At 36.4% G+C, this 17,544-nt stretch overlaps 1 protein-coding gene across 1 annotated transcript; it reads right to left on the reverse strand.

Annotated features, from left to right (window-relative positions):
* Positions 1-5,734: 5,734 nt before the first annotated feature.
* Positions 5,735-16,703, reverse strand: LOC121861715 (cingulin-like). The gene is made up of 13 exons (XM_042359628.1): positions 16,632-16,703; positions 15,642-15,718; positions 15,238-15,420; positions 14,604-14,786; positions 14,105-14,212; positions 13,340-13,477; positions 11,434-11,494; positions 10,200-10,377; positions 9,686-9,841; positions 8,801-8,933; positions 8,077-8,192; positions 7,581-7,745; positions 5,735-6,857 (listed from the first exon to the last, which is right to left on the reverse strand). Exons 2-13 carry the CDS (start codon positions 15,660-15,662, stop codon positions 6,716-6,718), a joined length of 1,584 nt encoding a protein of 527 aa, XP_042215562.1. The 5' UTR covers positions 15,663-15,718; positions 16,632-16,703; the 3' UTR covers positions 5,735-6,715.
* Between the last annotated feature and the right edge of the window lie 841 nt (positions 16,704-17,544).

Raw genomic sequence — 17,544 nt, forward strand, 5'->3', positions numbered from 1 at the left:
CATATATCAAGTAATAATCTAAAGTACATATATCAAGTAATTATCCTATGTGATGGAGATAGTTGAAGAATAGATTAACATAGAGAATTTGTGAGAAGTATTATAGTATCCAATTTAACCTTCCCTTTGATCGCCAATTTTCATGACTTAACTCACATTTAGTTAATGAGTCTTGGTAAATGTACAACTGTAACCGGGAGATACCTTACATGATAGTATAATTATGAAAATGAATTAAACAGTTAGATAGGTAAGTGATAAAATGTTACGATATAGGAACGTTAACGACTTGGAGGTCACCTAACATTACCTGACTGAAAATTCATGCAATAAAAGGCTTTTAATGTTCCTTACTCAGTTATTTCAAATGTTGAAAATTGGCATGGCACCGAGTTTTAATCACCTTGACATGCTATAAACGTCGTCCTTACACACACGGGTTCCAAGAACTGGTATATGATCTTCTTCACTCAAACAGGTGTAATAGAAGATCGAGTTTCATTACCTGTATTCTGTTGTATTTTAATATAAGAAACATCTGAGTGCATTTGTGGACATGCATTTTCTTGAGCATTAAAATAGCGAAATAAAAAATGAACATATATTGCTACACAATTTTGAAATAGCTTAATGTCGTAATTTTTTTTTATTATTATTATTTATTAGGCACTCCCCTACAGCCTTGTGTAAGGTGAAGCGCAGGAGCGTTTACAGCGCCCAACAGGTAAGCATGCTAAGTTCATGCTTGCTTTATGTCTCATGAGTTAAGGGCGTAGAAGCCTGAAGAGTTAAGGGCATAGAAGCCTGAAGAGTCAGTGGTTTTATGTCATCAAGTTATTGGAAGTTCCAACAACTTGTCCCTGAATACGAATTCGCAGCTTTTGACTTACAACAGGTACCTACTGTACTGCTAGGTGAACAGGGACTAATGGGGTTAGGAAGTAAGTCCAAACAACTTCCACCGGCCCGGGAATCGAACCCGTGACATCTCGCTTGCAAGGCAAGAACGGTACCACTTCTACTGACTGATACTGTAGCAGGTCTATCCCCTACAAACGCTGTTTGTCGCCGAGTAGCCGACCCCGTGAATTTCCCAGTGTGTGCCTCGTGGTCTGGGTCAACCAGCGCCGCCATACATCACGGAGGTCAACTACTAAGCCACGCCTACCCCCGCTATTTAAGACCTGACCTCGTGGTGCCCACTCTCTTTTCTACCTACACCAATCAGCCAGCAACACCTCCTCCTCCTCCGCCTGCCTGGCGGTCCTCTCTCCCGCCGGAGAGCATGGCGACCCACAAGCTGTCCTCCTCTGAGCACCCTCACCAACCAGCTCTCTCTACATCACACTTGTAACCATGCTGCCTTCCCAGCACCAAGCTGTATTGTACATCCAATACAACATGTATACAGAGAGCACATTGTGAGTTTCCTTCCTCCATACCATCCTGAGTGTGAACCAAACATAACGTACCCCACAATACAATCATCTGTATATTGTTGTTGTTTATTTGTGCAACAGCGATTGAGGTTTATAAACACGAAACATAACTTAGCTACTACATTAAATAAAATGTATTAAAGATATCAATAGTACTCTAAGCTAGTTATTATTAAAACTGGCCCGATATTATCGTTAAATTTATATTGTATTTTTTTTTATTACTGTACTGTGGAATGCTCTGCCACTGATCGGCTCGTTAGCCGCTTGGGCGATCGGTCACGTCTCTCATTACTTTTCCTTTTCATTTATCGCTCCCTAGGCCTCGTTGTGGGTCGATGACCTGTGCCCTGACGGGCTATTCCCCGTAAAAAAAGGTCTTTTATTTCCTATTGTTGAAATAATATTATGTACTGTGCTATAATTTGATTGGTTTGCTGGGAAGCATAACCAGATTTATGTAATTTATTAAACATAAAAACCCCCAAAACAATAAATCATTCAGGAATTTGTATATATTATTATTCAACGTATTTTATTATTTATTTAATAACCAAAAACAATAATTATATACAAACTACAGAGCATTGTAATCCTTACAAGGAAAACTATAACAAATGGCTCCGTTTGGCCAGGGAAATAAGCATGATCGTGAGGTGATCCTTATACGTATTTATCAGTAAGGGTGAAAATACAGCGCCTAATAGAGACGTGACCGACCCCTCAATCAGCTAAGAGGCTAGTCATTGGAGACGAGGAAACAATAATATAAAGTACACTAAAGTAAACTGATTGTTGTACCACATAAACATAATAACAAAACTAAAGAAGTTTTACCATAATTGAGTTTCGTTTTTTTTCTTAACATAGAAAACGAATATAAATAAACAATTCATGAATGAGTTTAAATGTGGGACTTAAATAACTTTGAATGAGATTAAATGGAGAATTAAATAACTTTGAATGAGATTAAATGGAGAATTAAATAACTTTGAATGAGATTAAATGGAGAATTAAATAACTTTGAATGAGATTAAATGGAGAATTAAATAACTTTGAATGAGATTAAATGGAGAATTAAATAACTTTGAATGAGATTAAAGTGTTACTGTAGTATTAAAGAGAGCAACCGATTATCACTTGCATTAAAAGGCTAACAATAATAATAATAATAATAATAATAATAATAATAATAATAATAATAATAAGTAAATGAGGATGTAGTTAATTCAGGACAGAGTTATATGAAAGAAATTAACCTTAACTATAAAAATTTTAATAATAAGAGTTCTCATAATGGAACTTCAGTAAATTTATCATAAAGAAATAATACGTTGCGGATTATTAGCAAAAAGTGATAAGAATAAATGGAATTCAGATTTATTAGGAACTGTATTACATTAGTTTGGTTAGGTTAGGATGTGTTAGATTAGATTTGGTTAGGTTAAGTTAGATTAGGTTAGATCATGTGTTGTTATGTTAGGTTAGATTGGGATAAGTTAGATTTTGTCACACTAAATTAAGTTAGATATGGTTAGGTTAGGTTAGATTAGATTATGATAAGATATGGTTAAGTTTTAATAGGTTCCACTCTATTTCACAAGTGCAGCGTTTCTTTTCCATGAGCCATGACTAATTTTGCACACAAGCATGAGCATGGGCTTTGATTAACAATGTCAACTGAATGCTTGTCTCGATTGTGCATGCCAGAGATGTTAGATAGAAAGAAAACCTTTATTAAAGATGTGATTGATCATTTTGGATCTGATAAGTGCTGCCTGCAGTATTTATTTAACCATTGAAATTACACTGCTAATGTTTGAAGCAAGTCACCACTATGACAGACAGCTAACATTGGCCACCCTAGTTTATCAGGATTCAGGATACAAAATGAATTAATATTGCAAGTTTTTAATGTTTAAGGTCAACCCATTGATAATGTTAGCAATTAATAATTTGGTGATACTGCCGATCACACAGTACTCGAAAGTACGGTAACTTGTTTATACTTGATCATACTATTTGAATGCAAGCAATCCCCATGTTACTAATGAGTTCTGTTCCTGGGGACATTCTAAAGTCGAAAATGTACGTAAGTTGAAACACATACCTTATGTGCATACTGCACTTACAGAACAATGTTTAAAATCCCACTTATATCATAGCCTAAGTTTTTTATACATCTAAAATATTGTAAATCTAAAGTTTAACTTTACGGGACCTCGTTCGTATCAGTGGATGTTTATAACCCAGGGACTGCTTGTTAGCTGATATGTGAAGTTCTTGTGTTTCTTTGTTGCACCCCCCATGGAAAAAATCCTGCGGACACCCATGTCTTTGCACGAGGCTATCCTGGGTGACGGGTACGAACAACAACATCCACAGCTTTGAAAATGTGATGGAAATTTGCCCTCACATAACTATGGTAACATCATATGAAGTTTGGTGGTGCAGCAGTGAAGTGCACATTTCTCACAGCTTTGTCTTGGGTTTAATATCTGGCCTGAGAAACATGTGAGAAGGGAGTTATCCTGTGTGACCCTATCAAATATTGCAGGTATTCTCCAGGTTCTCCGGTTTCCTTCCATACTAACACTGATGATTGGTCAATAAAGGTCGTAATAAGGTAACAAAGAATAGACCAACCACCTGATAAGTGGTGAAATAATATACAAGTATACAAAATAATTTCAGTCCTCAAGTTTCCAAAAATAAGTTAATCACGGGACTTGGTAAGTTATGACTTGCTGCAAACCACTGTGAATATGTCTGCCACAGAGGAAATGATTGAGTTGTGTAATGTTGGGTTGTGTCAAGTGACTGGGGATAAAACAGATGGAACGTTTGGGATATTGTATGTGTAGGAGAAACACAAGAAGGACCATCTGAAAAGGCAGATCAAGAGGTCAAAAGACAGAAATAATGAGAGAGTCTGTGCTGCTCTTAATTCTGGACAAATTGTGCTGCAACAAGAAGGGATTTCCTTGGAATAAAAAAAATAATGGTGATCTTTGATTACCTCAGGGAGTAGTGACTTACCTTGCTCGCTAAGAGGGCACTTGGAAGTCCTACATATAATGCTCAATTCCACTAGATTACAAGATGTTGTAACCGCTAGATTAAGGTTAGGATGTAAGTACCTTTGGCAGTATGTTCCTCAAGCAGATGTAAACAAAACTAAATGTAAAGTGTGTGGCCAAACATATGGCCACACACTTGAACACTACATCCTCGACTGTGTGAAGATAGAACCTTTTAGGGACAGGTCCAAGCACACTGTGTGTGAAATGGCACAACACTTCATCTCTAATGGCAAGATAGCCGACATATTAAGATTGTATCCACTTTTTTGCACTTAGTAACTACTGTATATCAATTCTCATGTACAGAACCAAATACGCAATGTGCTTGAATACCTCCCACGTAAATGTGAATAACAAAGTGTGAGGCCAGACATACTGCCTCACACGCCTGTACTCACGCATTTGTGAATAAGTTACCCTTTATGTATAGAACTAAACAAATAATGTAAATGAAATACTGTACTGTGTAACATTCAGTTCCATAATATCCTGACAATGGGGGTTAATTATTATGACCCTTTGTAAACCCTACTCTGTAATCCTTTTGCGCTACCGCTCACAGGATGAGTGTGGGGTGCACAATAAAGTAGCAAGCGGCAAAATAAAAAAAAATCAATTCCTCTTTAGAAGTCAGTTAGCAATAGGAAGGATATCCAACCATAAAATTTACTTAAATTTTACCTGTTCCCGACTGATAATCACAAGTAAGCCACACATGCAAGGAGAATGACAGTAAACCAGTGCTGATGATGGTGATGACACAAACAATAGGGTTTAAGAAAGTTTTTCCCATAAAATGTTCAGGTTTTATTATACATACATTACAGTACATAAATAAATTATGTTGTTGTTTAATTAATGAGTATGGTTAAATATGTATTGTACTAGAAAATTTACATTGCTATTTGAAATGAGAATTTTAGTATTTACTGAAGACTACCCGGTATGCATTCAGGGCCGGATTCAGGAGTGGGCAAAGTGGGCAGCTGCCCAGGGGCCTCCACAATCTGGGGGCCTCCACATATTACAATATTTTATTTATTTGTTTATTCATTTGGATTATTTTTATATTCATTCTTTAAAATTCATGTTTATCTATTCCATAACGTAAAACTATGTTCAGCAAGAAGCGTGATAGAAATTAGGCTAGCTACTCCTTGAAATTCATGAATACCTGGTTTTCTGTATATTTTTAATGAATGCTATTGTTTGTGTTGCTAATAATATGTTTAGGCTCGCTTCACTCGCCACCCCACCCTCTTGGGTAGTTATAATGAGGGGAGCCTCCACAAAGAGGCTGCCCATGGGCCTCCACAGGTCTAAATCCAGCACTGTATGCATTAATGACGATTATCAAAAGATGATCCTCAAATAAAACAAAAGCCATTACTGTAACTGATAATGGGTATAAACATCTGAGTATTGAGAGAATATGAATGCTTACAAGTGACGTAGAAATCACTACAACATTTGCTGCATCAGCCTCACCACACATCACATATAACCAATATTAGCCTTAATTATTCTACAATATTAAAATTACAAAAGCTATAAATATTCTTAAAAAAATTAATAAAAAACAGCACCTATAAAATTTTAGCTCACAAACATGGACGGAGAGTTGGTAAGATAATTTTGTACGGTTTTCTGCATGACTGGAAGATGTGTCACATTGTTGGAAGATATAATTTGTAAAAACTTGTATAGGTATAGACATCACTCTAGTAACACTTATTGATAAAAAAATTTTGAATGCCAGGAGTTGGTCAGCTCAAGCACCTACTATATAGGTCTTCCTGCAAGCAAGCATTTTTTTCTTTCTCTTTTGGCAAATATGTCAGACAACCAGCGAAAAGTTTCTTGTCTAAACACATTAGGTATAAAGTCAAATGTGCAGAAAGTCCCAATGTGGGTAAAATATGAGAATATTTCAAAGACCAGTACAGTGTAATATCATCTGAGGCTTAAATGTTTGAATAAAGTTAATTCTAACACTCTATGTAACATGTGACTTATAAGTAGAAGTTACATCTGTACATGACATTCAGTAAAGGATGATTAATACAGAAAATACACTTGATCTCTAAATAAATTCTCGATTCATTAACAGCAGACAGAAATATAGTCAAACTTTTCATTCAGTTCCGTTTTCATAGTATCATTTTCACAAGACTGTTTGTTACTCTACTGATACTACCCGACGATGGCTGCTACACTTAGTTCCTGAAGCTTCTCATTCAGCTCCTTATTCATATCTTGGACAAGTCTGACTTTCTCCTGAAGCAGACTAACCTCTTGGCTACGTTCACTGGCTAGTCTCTCACTTTCACGTACCCTGCAAAGAATACAGGTATTTAGTTATTTATGAGCAAACGCTAAAGCACGTTGGAATATTAGGTACAGAAAATACACGAATGGCTATGTGAGAATACTTTAAGTTAGCTTAGAAAACTTTAGGCTGGGTTCTGTATACTCAGTGACAGAAATGAAGTATCGAGAACTGGCTTTTGTCCGAGTTGGAGGGAAGATGAATACTGTATAGTATCGCTAATGTGGGGTTGTTTACATCACAAATAGGGAAGTGGTCTTAATACATCGTGAATGCGAAATATCACAGACAGGGACATTGCAGACTGTAGGATACCTGTATTATAAAAGTAACCTTCCCTTCCTCAAAGAAACAGCAACTCTAGAATCTTTTCACAATTAATTAACAGCACACAAACCTACGTAACCCACACGTTCCCTCCCACATCCGAAGAATATACAGGTTGCACTTCAAAAATCCCAACATCAATTATCCGCAGACTTTGATAATCCGAAAAAAAAATTGAGTGGTGGCATTTTTAACTGTTTTAAATTTAGCGGGCACACACGCTAGTTCACCGAGCCACAGAGTGATAGCATTGTAGTACACTCAGCTGACTACAGAGGTAAATATACAAAGCTATTTTCCTTGAGTGTGTATCTATGGTATTATATTGCCCTCATTAAAGCTCAATTATGTATTAGTTATGTCTAAATTTCAGTTATACAGAACATATTATCTTCAACATACCTCATGGCTAGCTCTTGGCGTTCTGTCCTAATATTTGATAGATCATCTTCAAGTTGTTTTCTTAAGGATTCCTCACCCTGAAGTTGGTCTCCCTGTAGGTTCACCTCGGCCTCTAGTTGGCTGATCCTTCGCTTTAGGGTGTCAAGCTCCGACTGATAATTTGTCCTTGAAAATTAAAACAAAAATAGAGAGAATAATAACACTGACATGGAATCACTGCTGGAAAAATAAAGCATCCAAAGATTAACAACATAAATTTTGCATTTTAGTATATCTCAATCATCACAGTATTGTAGTATTAGAACACATATTCAAGAGGCACAAATAAGGTAAAGTGTACAGTACAGTGCAGGTAAAATCTATGAACAAGTTGGAAATCTAAAAAAAAAGTCTTATATAACTACAACCTGGGGTACACACACTCACTCACTCACTCACACAGACAACAAAACACTTGAAAGCTAATAAATAACATATTAACCCCCCAAAAACTTACTTTAATGAAGAAACTTTACTTTTACTCTTAATTTTGTAAAGTTCATATTTTCTCACAATTAACTCATATTTGTCTCCAGCTTCCACAAGATCCTTCTTAATCTTTTCCAACTCAACCTGAAAGAAACAACAGTGATAATGAATACTATACACAGACTATACAGGTCTATACAAAAATATAAAAATATGAAAGAAAGATCAAGTTTAAATATCCACTGACATCTACCTACCTATCAATCTATTATCTTTCCTCCATATTTTGTGGTTGAGGAGAATGATACCTGGCAAGTATTATAACACAACAAGCAATAACACTCCACAAACACACATGGAATTTCTCTATTAAGAACCATTTGTTTACTTTGCCTGTAAGTTGAAGAAGATAAGTCTGAGCTAAAAATGTGTGGTGTGTTAGTACCCGTTGTTTCAGCATTGTCCTGTCACTTTCTGGACCTCATAAAGATTAGCCACCCCAAATTAATTCACCTAATGATTAAACACCCTAATAATAAATGAGGGAGGAGTAGGTTAAGTTGGATTAGGTTAGGGAAAGATTGGAGGGGAGGGGGGAATGTTTAATAAGCAGAGGTACCTAATCTTTATCATATCTCATTTTCTAAGCATTTCATACAACAACCTTCACAAGTTTTATTTTCCTTCAACAACTTCAATGCCAAAAAAAGTACAGGAGTAAAATATTATAATATGAACACACATCCACATACCTTAAGTTTCTTCACCTCCTCCAACATTGTAATCTGGCTCCTGGAGGTTTGTATCTGATCATCGAGTAACGAATGGAGTCTCTTAGGAGAGGCAGATCCACAACTCACAATGCTGTTCCAACGAGTGCCGTACCTGCCGTGAAGAAGAGAGCGGTGATGAGATTGTGTCTTTCTCCATAAATGTACTTTGTTACACTGTCACTTATGAGTTATGTGCACTGTATAAATTTATCTTAACTCATATTCTATCCTCTTAAACCTCTTACTAATACAGTTACAGTGTGTATTTTTTCCTATTTCTATGTCCACTTCTCCAAGCTTTTGAATAATACTTTTCTATTTTGTTTATCTGTCAAGCAGCCCCCCCCCCACCACACTTTATTGACAATCTAGCTATACATCAACAGGTTTTAAGACATCACTCACTATCAATGAGCTGCACATTAATTACACTTTGTACTAGTTAACAATGTAATAATAACCTTTGCATATACAGCAGGACATAACAAAGCCACTGACCACAGAATCATCCAACCACAAGGGATTTCAGGAATGGCTTAAGTTTTGTCATTTATCTTATGTCCATATTTAACAAAAACAATATCTTACCTAACAAGAATTGGGTGTTTAGGGGAACTAAACATATATACTGTATATAAAACAAGAATGATAACTGAAAAGGTAAAGGCAAACTTGAAAATGAAGGCATACATGGTAGGTAACTCTTGCCTTGTACCTGGGGAAGATTACCCATCGACTAATATAGTATGCAGTAATTATGTTGGTTTGTCATTAATTTAGAGCAGGAATATCGAACAATAAGTGTTGTAACAAATGTATCAATATTCCGCTTCGAAAATACAAAGTAATATGGAGTATCCTTACACATCGTGACCTTTACCAAGAGATGACACTGCCAACTCTCCCTCCTCAGCATGTGGTGTAGCTTCCCTGGCCTCAACACCATCCCTCCCCACACTACTTGCCCGACTACTATGTCTTCTTCTAGGTGACTTGCCCCTCTCTGGTCTAAGAGGTTCACTGAGAAAAAAAAATAATCATAAATATATAAATAAAGTATGGGATCTCATTTCATGGCCGAGGAGATGATAAAAGATCTGCAAGAGCTGTGGCTGTAAAAGACAGATGCCTCACTAGTCACAGAACAACAAATTCCCCAAAACCGAGGATTAATATTTAAAGAAGCCTACAAAATATGTTCATTCTAAGCAAGATACATTTTTTACATAAGATACTTTCAGCATAATCTTTCTGACACTCTTGGATGGGATGGAAGTACTGCACTGGGTCGACCAAAAGACAGATGGATAAACAAGAATAAATCAATTAATTCCCTTCTTAAAGAGTAGGAACGGCAAAATCCCAAAAGGTTTCTCACGATTTCTTTTGTCTGCCGCTATTCCTTGAAGAGTCTCTCCTTTGGAAGCTTCGCCTCTGACAGTCCTCACGCGAGAATACATTGTCAGCGAGTGGTAGGCTCCTCAGGCTGGAGGCTCCATATTCCTCCTGGCTGCGAAGACTTGTACGCGGTGATTCTCCCCGTCTGAAATGGGGATCTGCAAAAGAACAAAAATAAACACTTACAAGGTCTATATTTAAGGACAACACAATATACTGTATACATTTTCTTTCACCAAACTTTCCTTACCTGTTACCATTATGAGTATTACAGTAGAGCATTAAGATACTCAAACTGATAAGGTAGCTACTTGGATTCTTATTGTAACTTTCTTTTATTATCACTAAAACTCTTCAAGAACCATCTGAAGATTAGACCTAAGTTTATCCCACCTGATGATTTAACACCCTATCACTACCTGGGGAGATTATAATTATTAAGTTAGCATTAGGATAATTAATCATAAGGTGAAATAAGCTGGGGATTAATTTTAAGGTGATCATTGTTCTGTATTAAAGAAATTAGAAGTAATTAAAAGCATGTGTGGCAGGAGTCAATGTTTCTCTTGATTTCCAGCCATTTTACACCAAAGTGGATGAGGTCTTGCAATGATTATTCAAAAAATGCATCCATTTACCACAAGTGCTTCCTGCTTTCTGTAAATCACCTGTTTATCAAATGACCACTGACAATGGTACATAAGCTCTACAAGTCGCACATGTTCATTATATGTTTTAAAGGTACTATAACCCACAATGATCGAACTTAATGAAATCCAGAAGAACAAAAAGAGTTAATGAATCGGAAGAAACAGTCCTTGGCACAATTATATACCTTCATTCTTATAAGATACTGTAGTATCTTTAAATACTGACCTTACAAACTAAGCTTTTTAGCTAAACATCAACAGAGCAGCATGCAGCCTCAAATAATGAAAATATATGACATGAACAATGCAAAAACATCATGCAAACCAAAGCAATGTAACATAAAGATTGCAACGACAAGTAACGTGGGAATAAAATGCACTCCTTTAAAAACTAAATTAAGTACAAGAATTTAAATAATAACTGCAATAAAAATAAACAATAAAAAAAAGAGTGCAGAGAAAAATGAAAGGTGTCATACAAACTATAACACGTGTATGTATGTATGTATGTATGTATGTATGAGCATCACACGCACATACGATACTGTACACATACAAACTCACTCTTGGAGTACCGGCGGAGTTGGCCTTCATTATCCTCTATCTCGGCCAGGGCCTCAGAAAGCTAGAGCATAGGAAGTAATCATGATCATACTCTGCATTCACAAACTTTTTCAGATGCTCCCATACAACTGTCCTGAGCATTGGGTTAGGTTATGCCATGCATTTGGGGTAAGTTCCAGTGAGTAGGGTCATGCTGGGTTATTAAAATCAGGGAGGGAAACTATTGTGTGGGGCAGTGAACAATACTCATGGTTAAATTCACAGGAGGAGAGTCATAACAGGGCACTTCATTCACTCAGCATTATAGACATGAAACACTGTCAAAAGTATTAGTTTTCATCACAGTCATGGATAATATAATCAAGACCCCCCTAACATGCTAATGGGACCAACTTTTCACTGTACGGTAATTACATGCAGTATCCCTAAATAACCTACAACAATTTACGTCAGCTAAGGATATGAGGAAGTGTGTAAAGTATAGTGTGTCCCTACGCATTATTTCACCACTTTACTGACACCTTCTGAACTTTTCTTGCATTACTCTTTCCAATCATTTCTTCCCTGTGCTGGTGTGTCTGTTTCCCTTGATCCTCTCCTTGTAAGAATTAAGAGCAGAGGAAATATACAGTAACAGATAATAGGACAACACTGCCAATCTGAGACTGAAAGATGATCAAATTAACTTGTTTCTTCATGAACACTTGCTAGTTTTGGGATTGCCTTTTTTAGTTACAATGCCTAAGGCCACAGGGGAAAACAATACAGGTATTTCTTTTTGTATTTCTCCTTTCTTTGAACTTTCCAAAAACTACAATAATATATATACAGTGCTTCACATATTTCTCAACAAATCATGATGAAATCTAGACATACAAAATTCTAGTTCATTAAATTTATTTACTTTCCAACTCTAAAGTCTGCATTGTATAAGCAGTGAGTATAGTGAACAGCATTTATCCATCCACACATATGTACAATAGGGTACTTACATTGTACAGTAATCATATTTGAGGATAACAGAATTATACACAAAAGTATCCAGCACAGAGCTATGGAATTGTGTAAAGATATTTATAAGCATCCTTGGATTACTGTTCCTGGCTAGACTTCAAGCTGGGTGAATAATTCTGTCGCCACTGGAGATATAATGGTTTACAAGCACACTTCTAGATAATTGAAGTGACAGTTCAATATTTTTCAGTCATGGGTGAAGTGTTATAAAATATTTTCCTTAAGTTTCTCTGAATTTCCTGTAATTCAGGTGAGTTATGGCAGATGTGACTCACACCAGCCGCAATAGAAAATGTAACTCTAAACTGTGATTTATTTTTTTAAGAAATTTAAAAGTTGAAGGTAAAATCTCACAAGGTTGGATAAGTTTTGGGATGCAATTTCTTATTCTGTAACAAAAGTAAATGACATTTTGCATAAAGTTAACTTGCCACATCATGTACTGATTGTAAACAGTTTAAAAGTGAATGACTCAACCTTAAGTCCACCAGAGGAGATGGTAACTTTCTCAACAAGGGCTGCCATGAATCACATAGTACTGTATAGGGGTTGTGGAAGACCAAGTGTAGAGGTTACTAATAAAGTGAAAAACAGTTGTAATAAGCTTCAACATAACCTACCCATTAAGACTAGGTTAGATCAGATTAGGTTGGGACCTATAAGGACTAAGGCCAATATGACTGATCACCAGCCTCAACTGACCAAGCTTTCAAGCCATACTACTGAGACAATGTCTTTATCCCTAAAATGTTACAACACCTGCTTCTATACACTCTACACTGTCTGTCTCTGAGTAAAAGTTGTATACGTAGAAGCATTGTTAATTTCTGCTCTAAGCTTATGAAGAGGAGAAATAAAACTGTACTAGCTAAATAATGTCTGTTTTACACACCTTATAGGCCAATGTTTCATTGTCCAGTTCCAGCTGACGTGAAGCCTTCTCTAACAGCGAGACTCTGTCAGTCATTTCTGTTAGATGACAATTTGTGTCTTGATGTGTTCGCTTTAGCAACTCCAAGTCTGTACTGGCCTGTGAAAAAGTGGTGTTAAGTAAAGAAGTAAATGTGTGTATTTTGTATTTATACAGGACCAGTACTGTTTATATTCAAGTTTGCATAACCAATTAATGTACAATTAAAATATTTAACTTAAAAAATTACTGTACCCCCAAAAAAACACCTTCAATCAAAATTCAATGTGTGTTTTTTAATTGTACAGTACAACATAGTAACAGTTCACAGTTGGATGTACTGAATGGCAAAGGTCTGTACTTTGGTTCCATACAAAATTCAACAATATGGGAAAGGGTAAGCAGCAGTGTTACTTGGTCCCCAACTACCCTGGTGTCTGTATCTCCCGGCCTGCTGTTGCTGCTCTCCATGTGCTCTCTGTCAATCTTTTGTTTTAGATATCACTTACAAATTTCATGTTTTTGTTTGTGAGATAACAGAGTGGAATATGATCCCCCTGAAATATGAATAATTGATGAATACATACATTTACAACAAAGACACTTACCTGGTCTCTTCCTGCCAGTCTATGCAATCTAGAACAGGGAAACAATAAAACAAAACTCGTTGTTGAATTTCAAAGTTGCAAAAAATCTAAGATACAGGTATTAACTGCAACTTATTTATCGAGCATCAAAGTACAGTACCTTGATGAGCTGTGTTGTCAAGTCTTTCTCACGGTCAGAGGCAGGTCTGGTTCGAGCAATGGTAAGCTCTTCATTCAGTTTTGACCTCTCTACGAGCAAGTATGCAATCTGCAGAGTACAGTATATGATGGAGAAAAAAGGTAAATATTATCTCAGTGCTATGAGAAATTAATCTATCTAATGGTCTCTAAGCTATAAGGTTCTCCACTAAAGATACTGTATTTGCCAATATCTATCTTAACTATTAAATATTCTCAACAGTTAAATTTTACTCTTGGCTATGTTACAAAGAGCCTCAATATAAAAACTGTACATCGTCATAAATTTAAGTTTACATCTTAACCACAGTGCAAGACTATTTAAAATTAACATAAAATTCCTAAAATCCTTCCTAATTATATTCTTATCATCTTATCTAATTGAAACCTAATGTATACTAACCTAACATGACCTATTGACCTAATCTACATAAATCTAACCTTGCCAGACTTCAGCTTACCTGTTCTCCAAGTGAGCCCTGAGCCACATCATCTAATCCCTCCTTCAGAAGCATGGCCGAGATTGCTTGTGTCCCCGCCAGCAGAGCCTCCAAGTCTTCCTTTAAGCTTCGGACCTCATCATCAAGTTCTTTCACCCGGTCTTCACACTTGACGCGCAAGAGTTCGGTGTACTCCTCCAGTTCCTGAAAAAAAAAGTTTGTTCATGATACAGTTCCCCAAATTATAGGTCTATTCACAATCAGAATTTCTATGGCTCTTTGTTAACCTCACACACCTCAGTAGATTCAATATTCACTTATTGTACCTAGGAAATGGAGCAAGATGTTGAACTGTTTCATGAATACCTGAAGGAGCACACTGGACCTACTACTCTACCAACCTGTATCTCAATTACACATCCTGACTTCCTCTAATAGGAGTATTAAGTTAAGGTACCTTACATACCTAATGTAGAAAAGACTAGTGGACAGCAGTATGATATTAAAACAAGCCTTATAATTTGCAAAGTTCTAGCAACATTACTTATACAAATGCTCTAAAGTTTTCAAAATGACTTTATTGTTTAGAGATCTGCAAGTGACAATTGTCTTTTTTTCATCATAAAGCAGAGTTTAACACTATAATGGAACTTACCACTTTTTCCTCATCATGTTGTCTCCTCAACTTGTCATTGATATGACGAGCAGCCTTCAAGTTGGCTTCTGCATCCACCACCCAACGCCACACATGGAGAGTCCGTGAGCTGGGGTCCTGCGTCTCCCATTCCAATCCTTCAATGCTAAATCTCCGACGCAAACCAGTCCATTCATCATCAATCTGTCAATAAAGCAATTCGTTTTATATAAAATTATCAAGAATTAGAGAGCTTATATTTGTACTACTTTAAAGGTAAACATAGGGTTGCTTTGGACAATACTGTATAACATATTTCATAGCTCTTTATACACTATATATGAATTACAGTCCTGTAATGTAATGTATCCTACAAAGTGCCTTTAAATTTATATACAAGACGAACAGCTTATAGAGATACTTACGACACTGTCATCGCCATCCATACTTCTTAGCAGACACAATGTATTATGCCCGTATTACTGCTGCTGCTGCATGCTGTCTGTAAGAATTATTCTTTACTTATTTTTCAATTAAGAATTAATCCCCTGAGCATTACCTCCAGAAACATGAGTTAAAATGGCAACTGAGATGAGTATTTTATGAGGCACCGAGGGTAACTGAGGGAACAGTCTACACACTCACTATACAAGCACCATTGCATGTTACTGATACACATTACAAACTCTAGATTAGTTTTAAAACAACAAATGATAGTAGAAAGCTGATCCACATATGTACACTCTGAATCTGACAGACTGTTTACAGTTCTCAAGGTTGGTGATACAAACTGGTTCACTGAGATCAGACGCAGTTATGTAATGGTTTTTATCAATTTAAGGTAGTACCAATGATGCAGAAGCCATAGCTAACTTACCTTTACCTAAGTACAGTACTGTGCAGTAAATGGTTAATATTCATTTTTACGCCAATAGGCTGGGTTAGGAACGACTCATTTCAACAAGAAGCGAAAGTCAGAATCAATTAAAAAACAACAAAATGTACTAGAAAAATAATACCTCATACCAATTAGGTTGTTGACCCTGGAATACAGTAACAAGAACATATTCAGTTTTCATTGATCATGCAACTACTCCAATATCTCTGGCTATTTAATTAAATGCAAGATGGGTAATAGAACAACATCCCCTCATATATTGTTGTACTAAAAGTGGGAAGTTTGCCTTAATTTGTTATTTTAATACCTCTAATGTTCAACTTAAAACTGGCTACTTGACCAGAGATACATCAATTATATTATGATACCTTATAAAACTGATTTTCACTTCCAATAAATCCCTAACTCCATCGTATTTACTGGATTCAAAAGACGCATTAGTTTATTAACAATTTCCCTTCCAAGAAAAGCCCAAACTATGGTTAAAATCTCTATATAAACATGTTCATTTACTAACCAGGTTAAAGGTCTCGAGGATAACGTTAAAGCCCGGGTGACTTAATACACATCTAATACTCTTCACACTTTAATGTTACTTTGATCAATTGACAACATTGGTTTATGTATATTATTTTTTGAGGATTATAAATACTTTTTATTGGAATCTTTTCATAATTTGTTATTGAATATTGGCTCTTTCAATTCAATAGGTCTATCATTTTTGGAATACCAGAAAAAATCTAACCTAAACAGGAGGACCAATATTATAAGGAGAGTAAAACATACCGTTTACTCTTATAGATAATTCAATACAAATTGAATCAAGTTGTGTTTATTGGGTCTCTTGTTTCGTTTTTTTTTTATTCGCGCTAACAGACGAAGGTTAAGAACTTAGGAACAAGAGGGAAGGTTGTCGACAAACTGTACCAGACGTTAACTCGTTCACCAAGCGTATGTTGTTGACAAGTGACGTCATATATGTCAAAGGTGGTTCTTTTCTTTTTCACCAAATGGTCGGCTCGTTAGCCGCTTGGGCGGTCGGTCACGTCTGTTACTATTCTTTTTCATTTATCCTCTTCACCAAATGGTCGGCTCGTTAGCCGCTTGGGCGATCGGTCACGTCTGTTACTATTCTTTTTCATTTATCCTCTTCACCAAATGGTCGGCTCGTTAGCCGCTTGGGCGATCGGTCACGTCTGTTACTATTCTTTTTCATTTATCCTCTTCACCAAATGGTCGGCTCGTTAGCCGCTTGGGCGGTCGGTCACGTCTGTTACTATTCTTTTTCATTTATCCTCTTCACCAAATGGTCGGCTCGTTAGCCGCTTGGGCGTCGGTCACGTCTGTTACTATTCTTTTTCATTTATCCTCTTCACCAAATGGTCGGCTCGTTAGCCGCTTGGGCGATCGGTCACGTCTGTTACTATTCT

This window comes from Homarus americanus, unplaced genomic scaffold (genome assembly GCF_018991925.1).
Source record: "Homarus americanus isolate GMGI-L3 unplaced genomic scaffold, GMGI_Hamer_2.0 scaffold43243, whole genome shotgun sequence".
Lineage (NCBI taxonomy): Eukaryota > Metazoa > Arthropoda > Malacostraca > Decapoda > Nephropidae > Homarus > Homarus americanus.

What these genes read in the sequence shown, in the direction of transcription:
- LOC121861715 (XM_042359628.1), bottom strand. Translation starts at nt 15,662, where the DNA reads ATGGATGGCGATGACAGTGTC. An exon ending in TGACAACACAGCTCATCAAG is followed by an intron (nt 13,478 to 14,104) that starts GTACTGTACTTT and finishes ACTTTTTCACAG; the next exon opens with GCCAGTACAGACTTGGAGTT. An exon ending in ATGAAACATTGGCCTATAAG is followed by an intron (nt 11,495 to 13,339) that starts GTGTGTAAAACA and finishes CCTATGCTCTAG; the next exon opens with CTTTCTGAGGCCCTGGCCGA.